The following is a 19,072-nucleotide window of genomic DNA, read 5'->3' on the forward strand; positions in this document are numbered from 1 at the left end:
ACATGCATGTGATCTGGTGCCAAGGGACCCATTTAGTTCACTAAAGTGGCTGAGAAATGTCGCTTCAATTGATCAAGATGGCGAGCCACTGGCTTTCCAATAGCACTCTCCAGAAAACGATAATGTAAGCTTAAAACTGGTAAGGTATGAAAATGCTTGGATTTTTTTTCAGGGCCGAGTTCAAGGTGTCAAGAAGACTCATGTGCCAATCAAGGCATGTGTGTTCAATACTGGAACCAATTCACGTGTGACTGCGCCCTTACATCATACCGAGGAGCACTTTGTACCGACCGTAAGTAATACCTATGTCCTGCACTTTTGACACGGGATCTATCCATGTTATAAAAGTGATGCTATACTGAAGAGTGAAAAAACTGTGATTGTCAATCGGTAGGTTTATGAAGCATGGATGCCATGTCATTGTGATTCAAGATGATGTGCTTGACCAAAGAGAACAAAAGAGGAACCATTACAACATTAGGATTTTAATGTTTGAGAGAGTGACTGTGTTGTGTTATGTGTGTGTGTGTGTGTGTGTCTGTGTGTGTGTGTGTATACACACACACACACACACACACTGCTCCATAAAAATGTAGACACACTTTGAAGACATTTAAAAAGGTAGATAGATATGCGATAATTTATACTATGGTATGATAGTAGCATTATACTATGGATATGGCATTAGTGGTGTGTCGTATGAATTCATGCTTTGCATTTTGGGTATGAATTCTAAATGGCAGAATCAATCGCTGTTGACGTTCGAGCAATGGAAGTGGATTTTGAAGTGTCATTGGAAAAGAAGAATGTTAAAGAGGTGCAATGACGTTGGAGACATTAATTTGAAACTGAGCCTCCAACAGCTGTAACCATTTCAAGGTTACGTAATAAGTTTGAGGCAGATGGTACAGTGAAAGATGTGCACAAAGGCCACTCCAGTAGATCTCGGCACATCAACTGATGAAGCAAGTGTGTTGCAAAATTTAACATGTTCGCCAAAAAAGTCACTAAAACAGTGTTCCCATGAGACCGCTGCTCCCAAAACCATTGTACACCAGATTCTGAAAGCTGCTAAGTGTAAAGCCATACGTATCAAGATTGGTGCAGGCCTTGAGTGAAGATTATCCATATCGTTGGGTGGAATTTTGTGAATATTTTTGACATATAAATGATGATAATGAATCCTTTCCTGTCTTAATGGAGCGGTCAGAGAAAAGCAACTTTCAAACATAATGGCGCTGTCAATCAGCACCACTCTGTTACCTGGTTCCCTGTTAATCCACAACTGACTGAATAGAAGGTGTTAAATCTTCTGGGGGCAACTGTGTGGTTCTGGTGTCTTTCAAAGGACTGGTCAGACCTTTTTTTTTCTTTGAAGGGACTGTCTATGGTATTTTTTATCCACAAATGCTTCAGGAAACATGATGCCTTGCATTGATGAAATGCACACCGAGGAAGAGTTTTATTTCCAACAACATGGAGCACCACCACCATGTCGTGAAAGGTTATCTTGATACTCATTTACTTGGAAGATGGTAGAATATCAAGGAAGGGACGAGTATTTATCCTCCCCATTCTTGTGATCCAACACCATTGGAGTTTTACTGATGGGGTACTCTGAACGACACTGTGTACATGACAAAGCCAACACTGGTGGAGTTAAGGGATGATGTTGAGTTATCTTGCACTCCTATTTCATCAGCAACATGTACACGTGTGTCGGTCTGTACCTCGTCATTCTCAAGAGTGCGTTGAAGCTGATGGTGGGTATGTTAAACATTTGCTTCCTTAAAATACATGTTGTACTAATCTATCATTCATGTTCTTTACAAGTAAATACATACATGTGAGTAAAGTGTGTATACCAGTTTTTGGAGCACCATGCATGTACACACACATACAGAACATTTTTTTTTAACAATTCAACAATTAGCAAAAAACATCTGGCCATTGTGGAAAAAAAATTACCGTCAGTCGAATTCTCTATTCACCACTTTAAGTGCTTTTACAACAAAATGGTAACTGCTGGTCAAACTTTTAATGAAAATGTGATACTTTAATTATTTTGATTTTCCTTATTTGTTTGTTTATATTGCGTGGGGGAGGGGTGATGATGTGGAGATGTGTCATGTTCATGCAAGCTGAATGCTGGTGGGCCCCCTTTATTTTTGTATTGGTTATCGGGGTCCTGGTATTGCATTATTTTCATATATCAACCTAGCCATAGAAAATGTTTGTTTTATTGATATTATAATTCTACTGTTGCACAACATTCATCAATAAATGCTGAAAAATAAATCAATTCACGACCAGAACTTCATTGTTACCCAGCAATATTTGCATTGTAAACTTCTGCTTTGAGAAATTAACTCTATCCAAATGATGCTGTACCGGTATTCATAGTTCGGTGGCTGCAGGCCAGAAACAAAATAACAGTAGAACATAAATTGCCATATAAATCAGAGAATAATTTCAATGCACAAAGAAAAAAAAGAAAACAAATCCACACGGAGTATTCATCAACTGTGTCCTGTACTGTGTTTAGTCGTTATTTTCATTCCAGCAATTCCGTGTAATGGTGCAAAAAGAATACCCAATAGAAAAACAATGAAATGGTTTACTTGTGTGTAATTTTTCACTTTATCATTGTATATTCATTGCCTGAGGGTGTAACGACGGTGTCCCGTTCTTATTGGCTCGTGGGTTATGGGTACAGGTGTATCTTACAAAATATGCAAATACATTTACAACTTTCCTGCATACATCAGTGGATGTGTTATATATGTACACATTTAAGTTTGTACATAATAATTGTGGATGTCTGACAGGATGGTGATGTTGTGTATGTCAGAAGCAATAGTGCACTTACCTCTGACCTGTCTAGTCTGTGTTCAATTTCCGATCCAGTTATAAACTGTTGCATTGCTGCTTTGCAGCCTTGGCCTTGCATCACAAAGTATGTCGTCCCTCAGATGGACATTAAGCCCTCTGATCACATTGTCAGTGGACGTTAACAATCCCACAGTGTCTTTTGTGAAAATTAGGTGAGATATCGCCAACACCCTTAACAAATTCCAAATCCCAGTCTTGACTACTACTGGGAAGGTAAAAGAAAACCGCCCAATATAATCCTTGACACAAGAGTTCTTTGGCAGCACTTAACCTACCTTCAGACAGAGCACAGAGACAGTTATTAAATGCCTTGTTTAATATTCTGTTCGAGGTTTATTATTGAATCCGCCGGGCCCTGCAAGGTAATGCATAAAGGCATTAGTACAATTGACAGGGTCATATTGAGGAAAAGTAGGAAAATGTACATTCAATACACAAGCAAGAATTTGAACACGATATTTTCTCAAAGACAAACTCTTTTTCTTTTCACTCATCTACAAAAACTGACGTTTTCATCGGGTGATCAGGTAAGTCACATTCGGGAAGGTTGATCTTTCACATTTTGGTGAAAAATAGCGTTCGGTCCATTTTATCCACACTAAAATTGGAAAGTACTTTTATCCCAGCTAAGTGCAGACAATATGGCTGAAGAACGACTTGTGCTGAAGTTAAGTAAATCAGGCATTTTTGGATCTGTATTGTTTTTCCTATAAGTACAGTATACCAACATAATAACTTTTTTTTAAGAATGGCACATGTTTGATGATAAGGAAGAATATTGAGACATCACATACGTGTCTGCACCATGTCGTTTTATAATGGCTGTCTTTCATAAAAAAATACATTATAATTAGGGAAGAATAGATATGTGGGGAAAATAATATTGATGCTATCTTGGAATGGAAGACTCTTTTTCTGAATCTTCATGATGCTTCCATAGTATTGTCCCATTGAAAGAAGATATGTCATGCAATCCTCCACATGCACATTCTAAAAGGAACAATTCTCTGTTTTATTATTTTCATGTTTGGTAAAGGAAATAGCAAACCACCTTGTGGTTGTGAAGTCTTTTCACCCAGGTATGGTTTCATGAGGATGGGAACATTTGTTGTCATTTGTTTGCTTGTTGTAAAATTTCAAGTTTTCTGTATAAATATTGAATGTTGGACAAAGAAAGATGATGAACAGAAGGGTTTTTTTTATGTGTGAATCAACACATTAGATTGCATCTCTCCAAAATATCCACTCCAAGTTGCCACAGAACTTGAACAGTCTCATTTTGTCGTGTGGTGTGTTTGACCCAAATTTGATACGTGTGCTCTATGCAAAGGACAACTCCTTGATGCATGACTCGCAGCTCAAAGCTACCTGCCCCAGATTCTGCGAGCATGGTTTAGCCATGCACAAAAATCCCACTTGCTCACCCGTCGTATGTTAAGGGGCCCTTCCACTGCAAACTCTCATGATATTTTGAAAATGGATCACTTGCTTCCAAGGCTCTTGGCAAGCCAGCAGAGGAGTTTTCAAAGGTCATGAATGAAAAAAAAGAACAGCGATAGGACGTCCACAGCCAATTAATGTTACATGACAGGTTGTGCAGTTTTATTATGGATGAATTGCCTGGGGTTATGGTTATCTTGCAGGGGGTACTTCACTCGCTGGACAAGCCCCCTCCAAAAATACTGAGTGAACTCGTATTACACAAATGTCTTGCAGGTGTGACAATTTTCAACATGCTCAAATCAGGAAAACCAGCGGTGTTGCAATGCTTGGATTAATTCCTTTGTTTCTGTTTCACATGACATCTAATTTATCATCATAATTCAATCATGATGTTATAAGTATGAGTGTATGAGTTTCTCTTTTCTTCTTACAATACTCACCTCCTGCATCTCTCTATCCTTCCCCTTCCCTCATTTCTCCTTTCATGGTATTTGTAATCACATATTTTTTGCTTTTTTTGTGATTGATAATGACAGAGTTATTGATTATTCTACACAGTTTATATTTTGTCCTAAGAACGGCATAAAAAGGTAACGAAACATCGTGGCTGATAAGGTTGCTACATGGAGACATATGGAATGCAGTTGTTCCATGATAAATGGCCTTACAACCACACAGCACTTTGCTTCGTTCAATCATCCCACTGTTTGACCGTTAGAGGTGCCCCAGGCACTCTACTTGTCGTCCGTATACACTTTTTGCCACTTTGCCATAATGGACACCAACAGTCTCATGAACATGAGCTCTTATCTTTCTGTGAAATAGCATTCGCTATTTACAGGGAAATACTTTAATGCCTTCAAAGCATCAGTAAATCCATGGCCTAACCTGCAAAAAAGGTGATTGTTCAGTTAAAAGGCTAGAATTGTTCCACGAGAACAAAGTCGATAAAATCAGTTAAAATGTATATTCTTTTTCATCATGCCATGGACTTAAAGCAAACAATATGATTGTTTTAGACATCTAAATAATTGCACAACATTAACTGTGTAATTGGATGTTTTCTTTTTGACTTCCAACATTGTTTTCTTCCTTTCCTTAGTATTCCTGTGCACATCCTAAAAGACACGGCATAGTTGAAATTTTTATGCCAATCGCGCCACTGTAATCTCACCAATACTGCCCTTGTGTTACTCTTTACAAAAACTGGTCTACAGCATTCAGCATCCGTGAAAAGCCACGAATAATGTCATTAGAACCAGCATATATAAGCAGGGCTCTCGAGGCTGTAGAATGACTGTGTATGACTACGATAAGCCTTGCTTTACTCTTCTTATCTGAAACTACATGTACATTTTATATGCTCCTTTTTTTTTTTACAAAGGATGCCTGACTCTCGTTGAGCTCAGGTGCTGATGCTTCTTTGTCACTGAGGACGGTGGATTGTGTGGAATACACAATTTCATTGCTTTTTGCAGGGTGCTGAGCTCACCAAAATGTAGGGCAAGGTTGCCAAGGGTGGGATGGTGGCCAATATGTCATGTAATTATTCTTTAACAATCATAGAAATTGGAATGAATTTACAAGTACTGAACTTATGAGATAAGAACTTCTTAAATTTAAGACTTTAAAATTTCTTCCAATTGCTATTTCCAATTGGCCAGCCTCGATAGGCATAATGGTTGGAACGTCCACTCTGAACGTCCACTCTAATTCTGCGAGGTCGGCGGTTCAAACCCTGGCAGAGTTGTACCAAAGGGTTTAATAATGGTACTTGCTGCTTCCTTCCTTGACACCCAGCATTTAAAAATAATACAGCATGGACAAATAACCATAGGTTGATAATAATAGCACAGGCTTTGATAACCTAATGGCCTCCTCCTGCATCAAAATTCCTTGTAAGGAAACTCATAATATTCATGTCCCATCTTGGATGCAGTTCCATCATGGGTAACCCTCTCCTAATGCCAAGATGAGATGCCCATGCCTCACAGGACCAGGGCTGCAAGGTCAACGTACAGGAATAATTAAAGATAAATTTGAAGGGAAAGGTAGTCGGGTAGCTTATCTCAGAACTGTTGCAATTTCTGAGATTATACCAGCATTTTATATGCTGTCCTTATCCTGCCATCAAATTGGATTTCTCTGCCTGTCATCTTGAACACACTTCCTGTGCTTCAATTAGCATTTGTTTTGCTGAAAATTACTTCTGTAACATGTATATTTATATTTATCTGATATTTGCTTATCACAAAATGTCTCCTTTTTGCAATGTTGCTTCAATTATACCATGATACTGTATTTCCAGATCTTGTTCAAATGGATGAAACTTCATGTGTAGTTATACAAGCGCTATCATTACAAATATGTTCTATTCTCACTTGTTTATTTTCTCTGAACTCTATCCATACAGTACTCTTCTACTGCTTGAGTTGGAACACTCAAACTCAAACCTGTTTGCTTAACTCAAATGTGTTTGCCGATTTGTGCTAATTTGTATTTGCTTAATTACCTCCACCCCAGAAGGTGGATGGAGGTTATGTTTTCACCCCTTTCTGTCTGTTTGTCTGTTTGTGAGCAGGATACCTCGTAAATTTATGGACAGATTCGGTGGAAACTGGGTGTGGACACGTTGGATATGTGACAAGGACAAATTTATTCAATTTTGGTGAAGATCCTGAACCGGATACAATAATTTTTAAGTAATTATTCACTATTGAGAGACGGGGCCAAGAAATACAGCATGATATCTCAAAAAGTTATGGACGAGTTTGGAATAAACTTGGTGGACAGGTTGGGCATGTGACAAGAACAAACAAGAAAAAGAGCAATCAGAGATTGCATACCCTTGCCAGGACTTCTTTTGTGTGGTGTATTTTGTGTGGCGTTTGTGTACTGGTGTGTTCCATAATTAATAAGAGACATAATTAGAACTGCCACTTTATAACTGCTGGCAGTGATGACTGGGTACCAGACATCCCGCTTTGATGCAACCCCACTTTGATCAGACACTTGACCCTGACCCATGACGTTTTAAAAATTATCATTCATTATTCAATTAAATTTAGAATGGGATTAAAAGAAATTAAATTCAAATCAAATGCAAGACCAAATAGGTACTGTACAGTCCTGCATTTAAGTAATCAGAAGGAACCCAAACAAGCAAAAATCAAATATGAAGTCATCAGGAGGAACCTGGATAGGATTCACATTTCAGCTGCTACTACTCAACCCTCAAACCCATCCAAGCACAGCCAAGTGAGCCTTATTCAAAAAAAGAAAAGAAAAAAGAAAAAAGAACCCATATCAAAACAGTAAATAATTCTGCCTCCCATACCATGCGTTCGTTCAAGTTGAAATTTAAAATATCTATTCCCCATCAAGACTTGATCATCAATGTGAAGTTTCACGTCGATTGGTTAAGCGTTTCCAGAGAAAACATGATTTAATATTTTTCTTCAATCCAAAATGGTTGCCAAACCATGTGACCTATCTATTATTCCTTAACAAATTTGTACACCCATGACTGGGGAACATTTACGTGAAGATTCCCCTCGATTTGTCCAGCAGTTCTGGAGAAGAAGATTTTTAAATAGGTTTTAGGGTAAATCCAATATGGCTGAAAAACTATGTGACCTATGATGCCATATGTGTGAACCTTTTGTTCCTGATATATAGGCAGTCATACATGCAAAGTTTTGCCTCGATCTGTTCAGCCACTTCAAAGGAGGGGATTTTTTAAGGTGTTTTTTAAATAAAACAATATGGCTGCTGAATCACGTGACCAATGATGTCATCAAATTTTTTTCTGTGGACCATTTTATCCTGAGATGACTCTCAAAATTGTTCATACTGATATGATGTAGCGTTCTACATATGCAATTATGACGTCATGAAAAAAAATCAGGCTTATTCCCCGTGAGTAGGACTTGCCATGTGCCAAGATTGATTTTTTTCCTTGGTGCGGTTTCAGAGATACAGAGGTCCAAAGTTTTTTTTTTTCCGTTTTTCCAACATGGCTGCCACACCACATGACCTATGACATCATAATTTTAATTAAACATTCTCCATGATTAGTTGCACCGATTTTGAAAATTTAGTCTCAATCCTACAAGCGGTTGTAGAGGAAAATACAAAAGTTCTCTGCGGACAAACAAACAAACAAGCTGACTAACATATCTTGCAAAAACTTCGTTTTGGCAAGATAACAAATAGACAGACTGACAGACAAACAAACAAGAAGACATAATGCAGCGCATGATACTTGCAATATGCAGAAAACAAATTTGACATCAAAAATAATTGGTGGTTGAATTCAATGACCAAATATGCAACTCCTCTTCAAATTTCAAGTCAATCGGATGAAAATTGATCATTTTAAAAATTCAGCCCATGTTGTCCTTTTGGCCGATGTTGACATTAAAAATAATTGGTGGTTGAATTCAGTGACCTGAAATATAAATCCTCTTGAAATTTCAAGTCAATCGGATGAAAATTGAGGATTTTATAAATCCCACCTTAGTTTTTGACCTTGGGACTATGTTGGCCTTTTGGTCTGTGTTGACCTCAAAAATAATTCCCTTGTTGAAGTCAGTGACCTGAAATATAAATCCACTTCAAATTTCAAGTCAACCGGATGAAAATTGAGGATTTTAGAAATCTCACCTAAGTTGTTAACCTTTGACATATGTTGACCTTTTGGTTTATGTTGACCTCAAAAATAATTAGGTAGTTGAATTTTGTGACCTGAAATATAAATCTGGCCAATCAATGGGATACATAATGAAAAGTGTACATCCTGGCAGAAGTAGGTGCTCTACCAAGTGCCGTTATAGTTTCTAACAGAGATTACTGTCAAAACGTTTATGGCTATCTCTCGTGATCCCTTTGGCTTGTATTCTTACACAAAATTTAATGTGAACTTCATTGACATTAAATCTTTCCTTGTGTGTGCAAAACTCGCACATAACGTACTGGATGCTGGTTCATTTTTAAATAAGGGATAGGATTGATCAAAATATATATCTTTACGAATAAATGGCTGTGTGTGTGCGTACGAGCGTGTGTGTTGCAGCCTGAAATTTGCATGCATACTAAGGGCACTCCAAGGGAGTGCATGAGTGAAAATTGGGTGTTTGGGTTAATTAAAACACCACTTTTTGAAGCTAGTTAACGGCCTTATTTAATCATATCCTTTCTCAGGCACATTCTCGGCAACCTCGCTCTTTGGAGTCTTAAGGCGTCTCATGGGTAACCTCGCTGGGGTCTGAAGCCGCAATGTTTATTGGCCTGTTGAACCACTCCTTGACTTGGAACAGGCCACAATGATTTCTTAGCGATAAAGTTTGTTTTTTCATTTTCCTCACTCACATTATCGAATGCCTGTTCATCATAGCTATGCATCACTATATACATCGCTTTTGTACATGCTATAGTTTTCAAATTAGGAGGTTGGAGTGATTTCGTGCATTTTTCTGATGCCATTTTCCACAATGTAATCTCACGGGCTAATTAAAGTATATCATCGAAATATTATTTCGATTTTGAGGATTGGATATCGTCCAGACTAAATAAGTGTTAAAATCTAGAGTGAAATCTGATAATTTAAACAAATAACGAGTCTTATAACTAAGCCTATATACCTATTTATTTTAAACAAGCAAGGGTATGGTCCATCCTTCTCCATATATATGCAAGAAAATGTGAAATGTCCAAAGCATTAAACTTACCTCTTTTTCAACAGTTTGGAGAATTATATTGAGTGAAGAAAAAAATAAAAGAATGTGCTAAAATTAACCAGCTTAATTTCGCTATATGATTTCATGCATACACTGCTAGACCTCGCGCTCTGTTCTCCAGAGGGACTTCCTATCCATCGTCTCTGCCAGATCTGTGTCTATATTTTTGGATGTTTCGTGAGGTGCTCTCCAGGGTTTCAAAGGAAATCTGGTGAAAAACGGATGTATTAAAATATAGTTACAACTTTTGTGCGAACCGTGAACCGATGTACCACATGATGCATGCACAGAGGTTCAGGCAACGTAGCGGTTTATCTGCAATGTTTATTTCATGGGTGATTAAACTTTGTGATGTCTCCATGGTTGTTCTATGTTAAACAGCAACTCTTTTATGTTTAATGTCATTATTTAAACAAATTAATTTCATTTATTTAACTGCTGCGGGGGCGATGAAAACCAGCTTTAAAGTTAAAGGAATCATATCTGGTATGCAGCCAAGTCTGGACAGCCGTTCCTTTTCAACCATTTAATTGTTAATTGGAGTGCTTGCTTGAGAGCTTAAGCCACTTGCGGAACGCACTCCAGTCGATAGCGGTACACTTCGTTTCCTGAACCTTATATACAGTCGACAGTTGCTACAACATAAAGGTACAAGATTTACAAAGGTTAGGTGGTTTCTTTTTGTGAGTTTCAAAGTATAATATTGTTACAGCTGTGGAAATTCGCATAACACCATAAAGGGCCCTCAGGTGAGATATCTTCATAGGTACATGTGTAGTTAGCCCAAACCCGTTGTAGAGAGGGAATTTATGTGATTCATCCGGGCTGCGACGCTTTGAGTTAGCCAAAGTTTTCTTTTCTGAGTGAGTTTTCTTTTCTGTTGTTATTTTGAACCAACCACGTCTCAACCGCCGTCACACAACAACCACCTTAACCACCACGCCAGCCATCGTCACCAACTACAACCATGCTCCAACCCGCAGACAACAACCACAACGCCAACCCTCACCACAGAAGACCCTCCACCACCTTCGCCTTTACCTTCACGAATTCATCCCACATCATCGCTTCTACGGCCATTCCCGCACCACCTGTGAACACTGAACGTCGGGCTGTCTCGGGCCCGTTCGGCGATTGGTGCCGAACGCACCGAGCCGCGAGCACGAATGGTGGCCTTTCCGAGGGAAAAATTCGGATCAGAAACGCTTCACGCCCACTTCTCCTCCGTCCAATTGTCGAGCACGGGGCGGCTTGGCCCCGCCTCCAAGCATGTGTATGCGAAGTCCGTATATGCAAATTTTAGGATCAGGAGAGGTTCACGCCCATTTTTGCCCGACCAATGGCTGACCGGGGGGGGGGGGGGTGGCGTGGCCTCGCCTCCAATCGTGTTCTGATCCTAAAATTTGCATATTGGCTGCTCCTGCCGCCTATAAAAAGGCAAGCGCAAGGCGAATTGGAGCGAGTTGAGTTTTGGAGTTGCTTGGAGAGTGTCGTCGAGAAGTTGCTTTTGGGAAACAAGGAGCGTTGCATTGGTGGAGTTGAGTCGAGTGCGCGTGGTGGGACTGCAAGCAAGGGAGCTCGGGTCCGAGGCAAGAAGGACGGCGGTCGGCGACGAGGGTGCGGTGTGGGGGATCGCTCATCTCGTCGCGGGACCCAAGCCAGCCAGCCACTCCCCTTCCCCAGGGCATCAACAATTCCACTTTTCCCCCACGCTGAGATAGTGCAAAAGGGGGCCCCGTTCCCACCCCACCCCAAACGTGGTGCCAACGAAACCCGCCAAGGGGCACGGAGTCGGGGCACAGCAGCACGGCCACATTTACGGCTTGCCTGCCAACGCGTCACGAGGACGCGGATAAGACCTCCCCGGTCTCGCGGACCTGGCCGCTCCTCCAGGTCATGCGCACATTTGGCCTACGGGCCTGTCTGCCTCCTTGTCTGTGAGGGTGGCTTCTTTCCTTTGCTTTTGTGTAAATGTGTGTTGGCGCCGTCTGTGAAGTAAAACTGTATAAGTGTTGCCGTGTGTGCGCGTAGTTGGTTTTAACTCCTACATTTGTTTTATGTGCATTTTGATTCTGTATGGCTGTATATACGTGCTTTCCGTGTGCCAGGAAATAAAATGCTTGCTTGTTGAACTGTGCCCGTTTCGCTTTGTCTTCTCTATTGACTCTCCATCCTGCTTTGCGTAAGGGAATCGTAGTGGGTGAAACATCCCGGTAATTAATCGGAACCGTTGAGGCCGACAATAACACCGCTCGGTTATCACTGCAGCATGGAACGGACTGCTTAAGCGGTTCGTGTCCGGAGTCGGCCTGTGGCGTGGTATAATCGCTCGGTCGACCATTCGCGCAGGTACTTAGGTACATCGAATTTGGCAAGCAACCCTATCCTGCGCGGGTGGGCAATTGGCACGATCGTGGTGAGGTTAAACCCCCACCCGTGACTAGCTCCCGGCGTTGTTCCGAGAGGGTCACAACAGAATTGTCCGTCCGGTAGGCGACGTGCCGCGATTTGAGTTACGTGGCCGTCCGCATGCCGGCGGGCGCGAATTCGCAACAATGGTGTCAGAGAGCGGGAAACAAACTCTCCCGTCTCCAGCTAAATTTACAGGGATCGGTTCAGGGGTGAGTGGAGCGACCCCTGAGTCCCTCCAAATTACGAGCGAGTTAAATTTAATCCGCTTACGTGAAATAAGATGGCGTTTCAAGGCGAGCAGGTGCCGGGGGTAGAAATGTATATGTGTAGAAATGTAGAATCCATGGCCCGGGATGGTACTGCTTGTAATTTTAATCCTAGAGGGAGCTCACCCTCATTCCCTGAGCATGAACTTTGCCGGCAAACTGGGTCACATAATGGCGGCGCGATTGCACCTCAGCGCAGCACGGAGCGAGCGGCTATTTCTGGCGCTGCGAATGGCGCGACACCAGGCGAGCGCTCCCAACAGCCATTTCAAACCACGTGGGCATGGCAGGCGAGGCAGGCGGACATCGACGGGCTTTGGGAAGAATTAAAGGAAGAATGGAGGACCGAGCTCAAAAAAGAAAAGCAGAAACACGAGCTGGAAGTAAAACAATTAAAGAAGGAACTATTGGAGAAGTCAACACAGTTCGAAGAATTAAAGGGAAAAATAGGGGAAATAGACTTGAGGATCCATAAGTGGGAACAAGAGACGAGTGAGCTGAACGAGAGAATGGAGGAGGAGCGAATTAGTAACTCCCGGAACAGAAAGCACATGGAAGAAGAATGGGAAAAAAAAGTTGGAAGAAAGAATGCGAACACGATTTGGAAGTAAAGCAAATAAAGGAGGAGGTAAGATCAGGTGAACAGATAAAAAAAGCCTGGAACTGAAGATGTTAAAAGAGGAAGAAGGAAGGAAACAAAGTTGGAGGAGGAGAAACGGGAACACAATGTGGAATTGAGACAGCTGCAGGGGGAGGTAGAAGAAGGCAATCGGAAAAGAGAAAGATTAGAAAAGACGATAAAAGAAGAAAAGGAATGGCAGGAACAACTAAAGGAATACGGGAAGAAAATGGACGAAATGAGGAGGGAAGCATGGGAAAGTTGTGTGGAAAGGGAGGAAGAAGCAAGCAAATTGAGAGAGGAATTATGGGAAAAAGCTTCTGAGATACTGAAACACGAAACCAAAGAGAGAGGATGACAAAACGAACTAAGGATGTTGAAAGAGGAGAGGAAGAGAGCGGAAAAGGAAACGTTAAGGAACGACACTGTACAGATCGAACAGTGGGAAGCGAAGGCCAGTTTAAAGAATGAGATGCAAGAAAGACAGTGGAATAGAAAACTGAAAGAGTATGAATTTGAAACTGAACGACAAAATGAAAAGAATAGGTTGGAATACGAGGAGAAAGTGACGGAGCAAGGAATGAAGCAGGAAGGAGAAATCAGAAGATTGAAGGACACAACGAGATTGGAGAAGGAAGAACGAGAGGAACATTGGGATAGAAAACAAAAGGAACATGAAGCCGCGGTTGACCAATTGGAAGAAAAGGCAAGGCTGGAGTGCGAGGAGATAGACAAAGAACAGCGAATGAAACACAAAAGGGAAATTAACCAAATGAAGCAAACCATGAAACTGGAGAAGGAAGGACAGGAGAGGAAACGAGGAACAGTAATGAGACAGCAGCAAATGAAACACAAAAAGGAGATTAACCAAATGAAGCAAACCATGAAACTGGAGAAGGAACGCAGGAGAGGAAACAAGGAAGAGTAGTGACAGAACAGCAAATGAAACACAGGAAGGAAATGAGCCAATTGAAAGAAACGATGAGATTGGAAAATAAAGAACAGGAGAAACTGTGGGGCAGAAAACAAGAACAATGTGAGTTGGAAATTGAACAACTAAAATGGGGAGCAAGATTGGAGTCAGCGGAGATTGAAAAACTCCGGAGGGAGAACGAAGAACTCAGGAAGTTTCGAGGGGAGGAACGGCTCAAAAGGAGCCAGGAAGTAGAACAACGCAATAAGGTGGGATGTGTGACAGCACCACAAGGAACAATGTTGGTGGTACAGGACTTAATCGACACCACTCGTCGAATGAAGGAACAGTTAGGGCAAACCCTAATAAAGGAGACACAAATAAAAATGGGAATAAGTTGTACGCACGATATGCGATGTTTGACACACATCGACACACGTTACTTGTAAGGTACTCATAAGTCTAAACACGTCAAGGTAATGGTTAGCGTCAGTGTTCCAGACTCCCGGTTTTTTTTTTCTTCGGTATGACGGTGTTCAGTGTACAGTGCGGTTATGATTTAAATCGTTGAGCGGCAGTCTATTAATTATATTATATTATAACCGCACTAGAAATCGAAGTGTCAAAATCACCATCATACCGAAGGAAGGAAGAAAAAAAAACCAGGGAGTCTGGAACACTGACGCTAACCATTACCTTGATGTGTTTCGACTTATGAGTAACGTACAAGTAACGTGTGTCGATGTGTGTCACCGATCGCGTAACGTGAGTACAACACATTACTCATAGGTTAGAAATAAGTTTTGGGTACGCTAAACATTACCTCGACGTGTTTAGACTTATGAGTACCTTACAAGTAACGTGTGTCGATGTGTGCATTTTGATTCTGTATGGCTGTATATACGTGCTTTCCGTGTGCCGGGAAATAAAATGCTTGCTTGTTGAACTGTGCCCGTTTCGCTTTGTCTTCTCTATTGACTCTCCATCCTGCTTCACGTAAGGGGTTCGTAGTGGGTGCAACATTCTGGTAATTAATCGGAACCATCGAGGCCAACGATAACACCGCTCGGTTATCACTGCAGCATGGAACGGACTGCTTAAGCGGTTCGTGTCTGGAGTCGGCCTGTGGCGTGGTACGATCGCCCGGTCGACCATTCGCGCAGGTACTAAGGTAGATCGAATTTGGCGAGCAACCCTATCCTGCGCGGGTGGGCAATTGGCACGATTGTTGTGAGGTTAAACCCCCACCCGTGACTAGCTCCCGACGTTGTTACAAGAGGGTCACGACAGAATTGTCCATCCGGTGGGCGACGTGCCGCGATTCGAGTTACGTGGCCGTCTGCAGGCCTGCGGGCGTGAATTCGCAACAATATATTTGATAGAACCCAATTTCCGAGCCATTTGTCATATTAACGTGTTTTCTAAATTACAGAGCCAATTTTTTTTCCACCTGATACATGACGATTAGCAGTTGTTTATAAATAGTAATGTTTATGCAGATCTCCCTGAAACATCGATGATGATGCAGTGTTGTTACCTCTGCCACCAAAGGTGAAGGAGATTATGTTTTCACCCCCTTTCTGTTTGTCTGTTACTTGCAAAATCGAAGATTTTTCAAGTATATTGGTCAGTCGATTTTGTTATTCTGTCTGTTTATCTGTTTGTCGCCTTCAGGTCACAATTTTAAACCAATTTTCACGAAACTTCACCACATGATAGAATTTGTCATAAGGAAGATGTCTATTGTTTTTGTTTTTTTTAGGTCAAAAAGGTCAACAACTTTGGTGAGATTTCAAAAATCCTCAAATTGCATCCAATTGACTTAAATTTTGAAGAATATTTATATTTCAGGTCACTGAATTCAACTCGCCAATTATTTTTGAGGTCAACATGGGTCAAAAGGTCAACATAGGCCAAAGGTCAACAACTTAGGTAGTATTTATAAAATCCTCAATTTTCAACCCATTGACTTGGAATTTGAAGAGGATTTGCAAATCAGGCCACTGAATTCAACCACCAATATATTTGAGGTCATCATAGGCTAAAAGGTCAACAACTAAGGTTGTATTTGTAAAATCCTCAATTTTCATCTGATTGACTTCAAATTTGAAGAGGATTTAATTTCAGGTCACTGAATTAAACCAGCCAATTGTTTCGGAGGTCCACTTTTGCCAAAAGGCCAACACAAGTTGAATTTCTAAAATTGTCTTTTCATCCGATTCACTTGAAATTTGAAGAGGAGTTGCATATATTGTCATTGCATTCAACCACCAATTATTTTTGAGGTCAAATTTGTTTTATGGATTTTGCAAGTGTCGTACTCTGCATGACATCTTCTGCTTGTTTGTTTGTTTGTCTGTTTGTTTGTTTTTGTGACGGATATCTCAAAAAGGTTGGGACAGATCCAGATGAAATTTTGTGGACAGGTAGGGTGTGTGACAAGGACAAACTGATTAGATTTTGGTAAAGATCCAAATCCAGATCCCGATTTGAGAATTTTTTTAAAGTGATTCTTCAACATTGAGAGATAAGGCGAAACTAATATATAGCATGATATCTCAAAAAGTTGTGAACGGATTTGGATGAAACTTTGTGAACAGGTTGGATGTGTGGCAAAGATGAATTGATTTGATTTTGGTGAAGATCCGAATCCGGTTATCAAGATACAATAATTATTTAATTTTTCAAAGTGATTCTTCACCATTGAGAGACAGGGCCAAAAACGACATGTAGCATGCTATTTCAAAAATGTGTTGGGCCCGTTATGTTGTCGTGGATTAAGCATTGCGTGGCTGAGGTATGCGCTCTACCAAGAGCCCTTGTAGTTTTTATAATTTGTTTCTTGAAATTCCCTCAAAACAAGGATGAAAGCTTCTCAAGGTTTTTGGGTTGTATACAGTACGTATTTTAGTCGGCAATCACACTGACTCCAATCTGCCGATTGCTGAAGAAATGCTGATATTGGCCAAGCACTTATACTCTCTGTGTGTGCGTGTGTGTTTGTGTGTGTGTGTGTTTTTTTTGTTGTTCATAAAGCATAGCATTTTCTCTCTGCTAACTCATCTCCCACCACTCTATCTCAATCTTTATCTATATCCCTATCTCTATCTCTGTCTCTGTCTCTCTCTCTGTCTCTATCTCTATCTCTGTGTCTGTCTCTGTCTCTGTGTCTGTCTCTGTCTCTGTCTCTGCCTCTATCTCTATCTCTATCCCTGTCTCTGTCTCTGTCTCTGTCTCTATCTCTATCCCTATCCCTGTCCCTGTCTCTGTCTCTGTTTCTGTCTCTGTCTCTGTCTCTGTCTCTATCTCTATCTGTATCTCCGTCTCTGTCCCTGTCTGTCTCTATCTCTGTCTCCATCTCTGTCTTTATCTCTGTCTCTATCTCTGTCTCTGACTCTGTCTCTGTCTAGATCTCTATCTCTATCTCTATCTCTCTCCCACTCTCCTCTCTCCAGACGTGTCTGGGTGGTGATTATGTCTGGATGTTGTTTGTCACCGGTCATGTCTGGGTGGTGTTTATCTTCGGGTGGTGTTCGTCTGCAGACGTGTCCAGAATTTGTCTCCTCCAGAGACAGCTTGGCTCCGGATGCGTCCATGCAGTGTTTGTCTCCACTGTTCCATCTTGATCTGTTCTACATTATAGGTCCTCCCGAGCCTCGACTTTGTCTGCAAAGAAAAGATTATATCACAGCTAACCTTTCTTTACTTCACCACAAGTCTCAACTTATCTTCATGATATTTCCAAACTGGCTTTCAAGGCTGGAGATAAATACAGAATACCTTATATAATAAATAATTTGTTGTTATTCCTTTGCTCCTAAAGTGGACAAGGCATTTCAATACAAATACCCTGTGCAGTGGAGCACCCCTCTGTGCGCGAATGTGACTGCATCCCATCTTTCACCCAGCAAAGTGAAAAATAAAATCCTTCAATAATCTGTTGTTCATTTCAACAAGATGTCGATGCACGAGGTGTACTCTTTTCACACCAGAGGCAGCGACATATGTAACCCCTTCGTGTTAAAGCACTTCCCATCTGGTCTTGTACTCCCTGCCTCTCCCACCCTGCCCACCCCCCTCCTCAGCGCGCGCGCGTGCACACACACACACACACACACACACACACACACACACTCTTCCCACCATACTCTGGCCTCTTTCAACCTCTGGTCAACACCCAGCCTGCACGTTGCACTCATTTATAATTAACCCAGCTTTTTCCAGAGAGATTTTCCGATATTTTATTCAAATAAAAAAAACCCAGCAAATTAGACATCTGAAGAAAAGATTCCATTTGGCGATGTGGATTTGTTTTTTGTTTATTTATTTAAAAGTGTTTCAAAACACTATGCGGTTTCCCCATCGTTTGAAGTCAATAATAATGGTGAGTTATGTTATAACTTTGGTTCTGAAAATAATGCATGCCAAACAGAAATCATGTCATTATCAGATGAAACAACCATTTTTGTCTATCTCACATTATTGTCACCCCTCTTCATGATCACTCTTTTAAATGCCACAAATCCAGAAGTTTAATTGCAGTTCTATTTCTTAGTAAAGTTTGTGTGGACAGACAGATTGTAAAAAATACAGCAATTTAAAGTTTGTGGATTGATATTCTTGATTTACCGGATTCAGCTTGTTTTCGTTATGTGACAGATACTCAAGTGTTTCATGTGAACAGATTCACCAGATTCGGTGGTGTAAGGGTTACAGTGTCTTTGCTGAGTTTGAGAGGTTGGTGGTTCAAACCCTGGTCACTTTAACTAGAGGGGGAGCACTCAGTGGA

The 19,072-nt window shown here is 41.0% G+C and overlaps 1 protein-coding gene across 31 annotated transcripts in view; it reads left to right on the forward strand.

Moving 5' to 3' along the window:
* The window catches only part of LOC147023651 (neurexin-1-like), a 1,116,838-nt gene that overhangs the window by 576,265 nt on the left and 521,501 nt on the right, over positions 1-19,072 (forward strand). For all 31 annotated transcript variants that reach the window (XM_085889296.1, XM_085889311.1, XM_085889305.1 and 28 more), the window contains one exon: positions 173-292. In XM_085889296.1, the coding sequence (XP_085745422.1) occupies positions 173-292 (120 nt within the window). The remainder of the gene's footprint in view (positions 1-172; positions 293-19,072) is intronic.

Source organism: Eptatretus burgeri, chromosome 7, assembly GCF_056783735.1.
Source record: "Eptatretus burgeri isolate ZD-2024b chromosome 7, Ebu_testis_v1, whole genome shotgun sequence".
Classification (NCBI taxonomy): domain Eukaryota; kingdom Metazoa; phylum Chordata; class Myxini; order Myxiniformes; family Myxinidae; genus Eptatretus; species Eptatretus burgeri.